At 39.3% G+C, this 10298-nt stretch overlaps 1 protein-coding gene across 1 annotated transcript in view; it reads left to right on the top strand.

Annotated features, from left to right (window-relative positions):
* Positions 1–9794, top strand: part of PKHD1 (PKHD1 ciliary IPT domain containing fibrocystin/polyductin) — a 415790-nt gene extending 405996 nt beyond the window's left edge. The window contains exon 65 of the mRNA XM_058554174.1: positions 6603–9794. Within this exon, the coding sequence (XP_058410157.1) occupies positions 6603–7057 (455 nt within the window). The 3' untranslated portion in view covers positions 7058–9794. The remainder of the gene's footprint in view (positions 1–6602) is intronic.
* Positions 9795–10298: the final 504 nt, after the last annotated feature.

Consider the following 10298-nt stretch of genomic DNA (forward strand, 5'->3'; position numbering starts at 1 on the left):
CTTCAGTCTCTTTATTGGGTTTGGGGAGCCCCAGCACAGTTGGCTTCAAGTTCTAATACCACATTTGTGTTGCAGTATTTCTTTTAAGTGAGTAGGCCTCCAGATTTCTATAAGCCTCCAGCCTTTAGGTCTCTTGTCAGCTTTCTGAGGATTGCAGCTGGGTGGGGCTGGCCTCAGGCATGGGAGCACCCAATTGTTTCAGGCTTTGGAATGTGGGGCAAACCCCTTATGTGGGTCTTTGAGAAGCACAAGTCTTCTGCAGCTGACAAGCCCCACCACCCACAGGTCCACACACACAGTCAACACAGTCCTGCCCTGTGTGCACACCCCGACCTCCTGAAGTGGACCCAGTCTCTCCACGGCGGGAGCCCCACACACTCCACCACTGCCCCACACTCTCCACCTGCTCCTTGGTTACGCCCTGCCCCACTGAAGTGGGCTCAGTCACCAGGCTGCAGAGAATCCAGTCGTCAATCTATGCAGGCCCACAAGTTGCCTGAGGGCTTGTTGTTGAGTTGGGTCAGTCCCTAGGGTGGGCAGACTGCCCTGGCTGAGCTGAATTAAATCCGTGCTCTAGTGGGTGGGGCAGACCCTGGGCTAGCAGGCCCCAGGGAGAACTCCAATGGTGTCTGTGTCAACACGCCCACACCAGGCCACAACAATGGCTGCTGCCAATGTCCCAGTCCCTGGAGAGGTCTCACCCCTCACCAAGATGCACTCAGAGCCTATCAGGTGAGTCTCTTTTCACCAAAGCACTGTGCACCTTTTGGGAATTTTTTGTTTACAGATGGCTCTCTGTCCCACAGGCCAATGGTCCTCAACCAGGGGCAATTTTGTCCCCCACGTAGTGTGGCCAATTCATTCTGGCTTTTCCAGAACTTTCCCAGTATTAAAAATCAAAGACTTGCGTCCCAGGGACTCCCTCAGTCCCAGACAAATGGTGACAGTGGGTCACTCTACCTCCAGAGGACATTTGCAATATCTGGGGACGTTTTTGTTGTCATAGCTTGGGGGTGAGGGACACTACTGGCCTCTAGTGAGAAGAGATTAGGGATGCCATAAACACTTTACAATGTACAAGACCACCCCACAACAAAGATTATCTGGCTCAAGAGGTCAATAATGCCAATGTCGAGAAACCCTGGCAGAAGCTATTATTCATCTTTGTAACATTTAGTTGAGACACTGCTGGAATGACTTAACAAATGCAATTATTTATCTCCCTATTAAATAATTATGTATTTATCTCTTGATATTTACTTAGTACTTTATAAGTTCCTCTCTGTATAGTTACACAGGAAGTGACATCTTGTCCCTTGTCCTTTATGAGTTACCAATATGGTTGGAACACAAGAATAATATTTGGGGGAAAATGAAAGAACAATTCCTGGCAATAAACAATTAAGTGTAAAGCAATCACAACAAACAATATATATTTGAAGAATTTACAGATGGGAGAGAATACTAAAGGAGAGAAAGAATATCATTATCCCAAGTTACAAGTTTAGTCCCTCTAGCTCCTAAATCATGTCACACTGTTTCAAATTCCTTTTGCTAAGGCCTTGGCTGTCTAGTTTGTACAAACTCAGGTTCATGGAAATTCCAGGAAGGCAGTCCTGCTTTGCTTTGTCAAAGCTCAATTTTGTATCATTCCTTGTCAACTGTTCCCTTATTCCCCTAATCTGGTTGCTAACCCCAAGTCTTCCAGGCTAGACTACTCAGAGTTATCTTTAACTCCTAGTTCTCATATTACCCCTGTGCCCCTGCCAAGTTTTATCAATTCCACCTCTGCGATGTCTTTGGTTTTCATCTTCCACCAATTTATGTTTTATAAGTACAAATCTGTGAGAATGACAGGGATTGGGGAGGAGAGGGATGGCCTCAAGGTGTCTGGAAGCAGCGAAGAGCAAAAGAGCTCAGGACTAGAAATTGACCCAAGTTCCCAGGAGAGTAAAACTATATTTGGAAATATATTATATTAATTATATTAATATATTAATAAATAGCATGTCCATGTTATAAAATAAAAGAGATATGAACATCTCCTGATTTAAAAACATGAATAAAATCTAGCACTATTCCTTAAGAAAACTTTAAAACATAACCAGGAATAAGAGCCTGCCTGCTAACTAAGATGGAGAATTCCAACACTATTTGCAACCAAGATCCAATATCCTATATAACAATGGCATATTAGAAGAATTAATACTCAAATGAGGACAAAATACATAACCATAATTTTATACCACAATTTCGTAATGTATATTTTGGAATGCTAAGAAACATAGACAGATAGAAAACAAAATTAAGAGGACAATGTTGGAGAAAATACATGAAGGCTTCAGATGATATAATTGTTTAAGGATATCTTAAAAGATTCCACCACTAACTGCTATAATTTATAAATGACTTAAGTAATTTATTCAAACATAACATCAACCTATGCAAAATAATGTTGTATAAGTCAATGGTATACAGTCAGGAAACATACTGAAATATACAATAGTGACCGAAGAATATGCTGTCTTGTAAAAAAATCTCAACAAGAGATATGTTGAACTTATGAAAAAAAAAACTATATTTTACTGAGTAGTTTAAAGAGAAGACTTGAATACATAAGGAATTACAATATGTTTCTAATTAGATTAACTAATATTGCAAAGATCTCAATTTTTCTGAAAGTAACTTTGGTTAAATGCAGTTCAAAAATTTTTATACAGAGTAGACAGTATAAGAAGACTCTAAAGTTTATCAGAAAATATAGATCAATGATACAAAGGCAATTTTTCACAAGAAATTGATTTTATGATAGTGGGAATGGGTAGCTCAACCAGGGAGATAATATTTATGTTACTATTTTTAAGACAATTCAATACTGGCACAAGAATATATGGGCACATTAGTGGAAATAACTTCAATTAGATATAGATATAGATATTAGATATAGAAATGTAATATATGATAAAGCAGATAATAAAAATAAAGGAAAACAGAGCATTAGTCTATAAATGGGGCTAGTGGATTTAACTATTTAGAACATTTACCAACAGATTCACCCTTCAAAAAATACACCAAAGTAAACTCCAGATGGATTAATGAGTTAAATTAGGTTTACTAAAACATATCCGTTGCTAGTGTATTACAAAAATAATGAAATGGAGATCACTTATGATATAATGTGAGACGAAAGGTGTTTTATCTTTATCTTTTTAAAATTTGTATACCTTCCTGATTTGTCAAGCATTTATTATGACAAATAAATGATACCTTTTCACTTAAAGGAACAAATAATCTAGAAAGGACATAGGTAATAGTATTTATTAATTATTGCATTTACCTTCTTCAGTATGCGGGCAGGACTGTTGCCCATATTGATAGCCAAGGTGGAACACATTTTTATGTTGGCTGATCAGCCACCCATCTTTCTGCTGCAGACGCTGTTTAGGCTCTGAGGTCCAGGGGATTATACTGAGTCTTCTGTCCTGAATCCAGGTCACCCAACTTTGAATGTAACACTTGGAGACCCGGCTAAGAAAATATGAACAGTGAGGGTGGGGTTGGAGGGAAGGGGAGATTCATTGTTAATATTCCTATTGCAAAAGAAGCCAGTGACTAGTACCCACACGAATTTTATAAATCACAGGCACAGCATATATTTGTTGCCTTAGGAAGTTTTGGAAGCCAAAAGAAGTTAAGGATAGCTGGAAAAGTTATAGCTGACTGGTGAACCTGGAAGGCCCCAAAACCACTGCCTCTTTTTCATAGAGAAGGGACGTATGTGCCCATATTTTATCCCATTCTTCCTAAAACTTGATCAAACCCACCAGTGGGACTCTAAGAGGCATGGAAGGGCAATTTGAAATCCTATCTTTCCATTTTAATGGGGACTCACCAACAAGGTGGAGGTGGAGAGAAGGCAAACCAATTCATATGTTTTGTTCTTCCTTCCCTACAACCCAAACATTCAACGGAATGCCTTAGGACACATATCTGCTATAAATTCATTTTTTATCTAATTTGTCTGAGATCTAAGCTTCCTGTGGAGGTCTAAGATCAAAAGATCTGATTCTTTCTGATGTTGGCGCTGACATATAAAGTGTGCTGACTTAGTTCTGTCTATAACCTCACAGTGGGACGCGGCCAGCCTCCCTGGGCACCTTTACACAGTGCACTTTCATTTTGGCTGGTGAGTCTGTCAGGTGTGTTGCTGATTGGAGCTACCATGTAAATAATTCATGGGAGGTTTTTAATGTTTTTGGGCCTGCAAAGGAAAGCTACGCTTGTGTTAACCTTTTATGAATAGATGCAGACGTGAAGAACAAGGAGGAACAGATTTCCAGTGATGGTCTCTTGAAAACAGGATAACAATGTCTTCAATGGATTGAAGATAGGTGACTTGTAGTGTTTGATTCCTCTTGTATGAAGTAGTATTGGTTTTCTCAAGGGATAAAAAATTCAAATCGTTTTTTCCTTTTTTAAGTTTGCTTCTACCTGACAATTTATTATTCTTGTTCTTTGGTTATTTGCTGATCTTGATAAACTATGTCTTTTCTTCCTGGTGGGAGCAGTAATTATGGAGATGACACCAACCTCAGTACTTGGCATGGAACTGGGCATAATAGGAGGACAAGGTTGATGGCACAAAGAGTTTCTTCCTTGAAGGCATTCAAAGCCTCGCAAGAAAGACAAGACTTTCATACAAGGAAAGGTGACCAATAATAGAAGCAGTTGTACAAGTCAAGTGAGACACTCCAGTCAACAAGTGTTGAGACATAAATCGATGTAGTTTGAGCTGTCAAGGAACAGTTCTGGAAGGGTTTGAAGATCCCAAAGAGAAACTAGGATAACCTAAAAGTTCTCATAGCTCTAAGCAAGAGAATTATCCCATAGTTAGGTGGCCATGGCAGATTCATGCTAGGCAAAAGAACCATGGAAAAGGAGAGAGAACATATGAATAGCATGAGTTTGGCAGAATGTTAATTGATGTGTCATGGAAACAATATAAACAGCGTTATTACTTTATCTCATTTTACTGTTCCAAATCCAAAATGTATTACATAAATTTATGTTGTTATTACTTTCTCTCTTCCTCACCTCAGTTCTCATTTATTGTTAGATTAAATTGAGGTAGGAAATTGGGACTGTTTGCCCCACTACTATCTCTTATATATAGTGTGATATAGACATGATTACTGTATCCTAACTCAAAGCAAGACAGATCTCAGTAAACTGAGAGAGGAGCATAATACACAAGTTAATAAATTAGCGTTAATATTGTATATAAAAGAGTGGCTAATGAATTTGGTGGTGACATGTGAAAAAAGCAGGAAAGGGAAATGTTGATGACAGTGTTGTCACCTATCTCCCAGGAGTTAAGGATAGTTCTCAACCTTTTCTTCACTGTAAGGCACATGCAAGATGACATTCACAGGCATGCATGCTGTACTCTCATGCATGTATCCAACCGAACATTCTTCTTAACTCTCCATTGCTATCTTTAACTTTACACAGTATTGGATGGTGCTTAGAGTCCAAACTCTGGAGCCAAAAATCTTGAGTTCTGTAAAGTAAGTAAGATCTGTCACTGCTTTGTATGTAGTCTTGAAAGTTACTTAATCTCTCTGTACCTCAATGGCCTCCCCGCTAAAAGGGAGATAATAATAGGACTTACTTCAGAGGGTTGTTTAAGGATTAAATTATATATATGTAACTTAGTGCCCAACATGATGATTACTATAAGTGCTGTACAAGTGTTACTTTAAAATACTATTAACCTTTCTCTCTTCAAAGAACACATATTGGAATGCAAGTGAATAAAGGTGTCATGAACATAGAATAATCTTGAATTTCCTTTAATTTGTTTTAAAAAAACTATAATTTAATAGATTTATTTAAAAAATTGAACTATAATACCTTATTGTTTATAAAAATAGATTGATGATACATCCTTCAATATGCAATGTTTTATGAAAATGAGTTATGAAATACTTCTGAAGGAAGTGAAATATTTGGGGAGATGAATAAAAGAAGGCAGAGAGTTTGGAGAGATAGGATGGAAAAAATATTTCAGGCCTAGGATGTGTTTTAAGATAATTCTTAGAGGTGGGAAATGAGGTAATTATATATACACACTCATATCTCGACATATGTTTATGTTTTTATAAAATCAAAGATATTCAAATTGTGAATTTGGCATAAAAGCCAAAGTATTAGATAAGACTGGTTTTTAGAGCTCATGTTTCTTAATACAAGCGTGAGTTAACCCACTTGTAAGGCCTGACTTGTCCAGTTTTCATATTTTAGCTGTCATGCTTGTGATGAAAAATCCTTGTTGATTTATCAACATCATAAAAGTGCTTTTCTGGGAAACAATATTATCAAATTTTTGTTAGATAATTAGTATTAAGTATAAATTGGGCTTGGGATAAAGCGGGTTTTTTTAGAAAAAATATATTTCCAAAGATATTTGAAAACGATAAGCTGATATAACTCAATCTTTAATTATTTGGCAATATCTTTTCAGGAATGCTAAATATGGAAAATGTGTAATCAACTGAATGAGAACTAAATCTGTTTTTTGTCCTACCTCTTTTCTCTCACAGATATGAGGATGAAGGTCATGCTGGGCCAGCTGAACCAGCTGCCCCACCAGTCACTAAACGGAGTGTCCAGAAGGAAGGTTAGCCGCCGTGCCGTCGGAGAGGAGCATGGCAGCCGAGAAGAGGCCGCTGTGCCTGCTCCCAGTATTACCAGAGTCATGTCCCATGGACACACCTGTGCTCCAGGCTCTGCTGCTCAGCAGGTGTATGTTCAGGAGACCGGGAACTGGAAGGAGGCCCGAGAGCAGTTGCTCAGCTACCAGCTAGCAGGCCAAGATCAGCTGCTGCTCCTCTACCAAGACATCAGACGAGAGAGGCAGCAAGTGCAGGGGCAAAGTCAGTTGGACAAGGAAAGTGGCAGATTGGGGCTTTCCCAAGAGAAGAAAGCCTCCTGTGGTGCCACTGAGGCATTCTCCCTTCATTCAGTACGTCCAGAAACTATCCAGGAACAGCTGTGATCGAGGAGCGGTGAGGGCATTTGGCCTGAAAGTCAGAATGTTCAAAATACTTCTGGAAAATGAGCAGGGGAGATGAGGCCTGACCTGTTTGAAGACGAAGAAGGAAGAATATGGACTCAATTCTCTTTTTTCAATTTTAAAATGGAAGATAGTCATATAAATGCTTGTAGATTGAAACAGTCTCTGATATATCTTTCGTATTTAGTATAGATCCTGGTCCTAATGCCAGTCAAATAATAGGTTCCCAAATATTTGTTAAATTTTTACTTGTTTTTAACTTAAGCCAGTTATCTTCCTGATTTCGCCATCTTAATAATGGTGTAATACTGATTTATACCAGTAGGGGTTGTTATTAAGCTTCCTCTGGGATGACCACCCACAGTGTTTTGGGATCCTCTAATGGAAGAGATCATGAAAAGGTCTGGTTGGCTACAGTTATTTCTGCAGTGTTACAGCAAAACATTTCTTTATCCTCTAGGAACATTTGAAGGACGGGAGAAGACCCGCTCCGTGATCTGTCAGAGCTTACCTTCCAACCACAAGGCAACTTCGTGGTTTTTTACAAGCTGATTTTACTTCATGGCTTAAATTCAATCATTGTTGGGAGCCCACAGTAGAACAAACATATCAAGTTTTCACCTCATGAGTATTGACTCATGAAAATTGATATTCTCATGGGCTTTGCAAAGATTTAGTTAAGGACAAAGATACAAAACCAACAAGTTTGGGGAAGGAAATTGCCCATGAACCAAAATTATATTTTTCGATAGTTCTTTCTGTTAGTAACTGGGTCAAATTTACAACTGGAAGGAAACTGTGTTGGGAGACTAGAGATAAACAAGTGGCCAAGTAGATTGATTATGAGCTAATTCGTTTGTCAGAGAACTGCTTTTTGGAAAAGATAATGCAAAGAGCTGCCCAGTGAAGGGGAAAGAGACTATTATATCGTGTGCAGCCTCTCTAGGCTGTACTAGGGGTTCAAATGGAGACCAGAGCAGAGAATCAACTGGTGTTGACAAACTGAGTAAGAATGCGAAAGGCAATTTCACCTAATTCATGCATTTGTACAGGGCTCATCTGTGTTCACACTAAAGGATACTTTAAGCAGCCTAACTGTGTCCTTCGTTCTGGATCCAGAAGGCCTTGTGCTCCAAGAGAATAAAGTAAAGGTAGCAGAGGTGAGGAGAATTTCCAGAAAGAACTTGCTCTCTGCTTTTCCCTAAATAAAAACGAGGATTTTCCTGAAAGATTAAGAAGCTGTCCTATGTTTTAATTAGAACAGAGGAAGGAAACACTCTTTCATTACAGAATTTTAAATAATGATGCTCTGGGTTCAGCCCCATAGGAGGTACTGGCAGAAAGTCATCATCTGCAGGGCGTCAATGAGAGAGTATGTCTCACTCTCTACCATGAGTTGGTAGGAACTTTCTCAGCCTCTTTGTCCATTCTTTACATGTCTTGTGGACATCTCAAACCTTAAAGCTGCCTTGTGAGGTGGTAAGCAGCCTTCTCTGTGACACCATGCGGGATTCTGAGAGAGATACGAGTAGATCTTAAGGTTGATGCTCTCCAAGAGATTCCACTCCAGGCCATCTGTGTGTAAGGAGGGCATTTAAGGGTAATCTGGTCTTTATAAGTTTACTCTGGAGTTACAAGCTGGCTGCCTGCACAGTAAAGCCTCTTTATAGTTGTATTTTGTTTGGGTAGTAACAGTGTTTAAAAGGATAACAAAAAATTTCTTGAATGGCTTCAGCAGAATATACCTTCTCTAGTTCAATCAGTTACTGCTATAATCTGTCCTTTATCTCATTTTTGTGTAAGCTTCCTGGTCTGTGAAGTCACTTGTGTTTGCAATCTTTACTTTAGTGCATACATTGGGTCCTCAAAGAGCTATAATCTTTTCGTACAAAAACATTTCAGAAGTTAAGGCTTTTGAGGATTATGAAATGGTAGCAGTCTTAGCTCTGTCTGCTGAGGGTTCGTCTATATGTTCTCCCTTTCACTCTGGGTATTTCTTTCACTACTCAAATGCCAGCCCAGATTGCTTTCCTGAGCTCTATGCCATATATTTAGCTGCCTACTGAGAACTTCAACAAGGTTATCCCACAGCCACTACGAGGTTAACACAGCATTAAAATCTGTTCCTCCTCATGCTTTCCCCAGAACAACGCACAACATCCCTGCAGTCAGACCAGAAGTCTAGAACTCAACCATGACTCCATGTTCTATCTCACCCTTCCCAAACAGTCAGCTACCAGATGTTAGTTCTTTATTCTTCTCCCAATCTTCACTATCTTTTTATCCATCCTCCATGTGCCAAAAGACTGATATGTCTAGAAGAAAAGTTTGATCCTATCCCTCTGTTTTGGAACAACCATATTTAACCTATTAATTCTACCCCCAGGAAAGCCTGGGATACCTGAGGCCAGAATGGACTCTTTGGGCCTGAAAAGCAGCCAGACATCCAGAATAACTTGCTGGGCTTTAGCATGTGGCATGGAATTTCAGAGTCTAGCCAGAATCCCCCAACTTGTAGTTAAGCCAGTCCTCTGTTTCTTCATCAAAAAATGGAAGAATTGGTACATACTGGAAGCCAAGAGAGTAGCTCTTGGTTCATTCATGTCTGGAGGTGAGCCGATTAGATACAGCACTGCTATAGGCCAACCCTGAACTTATTCAGACTAAGAACATGGTAACCCAGTAAATATTTCCCAGCAGTAACAAGCCTTACCCTTTATTCAAATAAATAATTGCAAAATGTCTTGCTCCTGAGTTATTTTAAAGAATCTCTTCTTGCCTCCCATTTCTGATTCTCTATATATGGTAGACTCCTTTCCCCTAAGATATAGAACAAACTAAATTCTAGAGAGTTCAAAAATATTTGTAAGTATTTATGGATGTTAAAATTGAGAGAGAAGAATGAAGGAAGCTAAGGTAGTTTCCACCATCTCTTGAGTTTTTAGGATTGTGTTCAGGGAAGGTACCAGACTTTAACAGAACTTCCTGTTTCTCTCAGAGTGACAGACTGAGCCAATCTGACCAGGGTTGTGTCCTGCCACAGACTTGCCCATATTATTGCCCAGTGAGGCTACTGAGTACCAAGAGGCCTCACAAGCTCGCTCAGGGCCCAGGCCTTTCAAGGATTATTTAGTTGAATGAATCCCTTCCATCCAGCAGTCTAACTCCAAATGTATGAAATTACCATACATTGAAATATATGCAAACTCTATGCAAAAATAAG

The sequence above is a fragment of the Diceros bicornis genome, chromosome 14 (assembly GCF_020826845.1).
Source record: "Diceros bicornis minor isolate mBicDic1 chromosome 14, mDicBic1.mat.cur, whole genome shotgun sequence".
Classification (NCBI taxonomy): domain Eukaryota; kingdom Metazoa; phylum Chordata; class Mammalia; order Perissodactyla; family Rhinocerotidae; genus Diceros; species Diceros bicornis.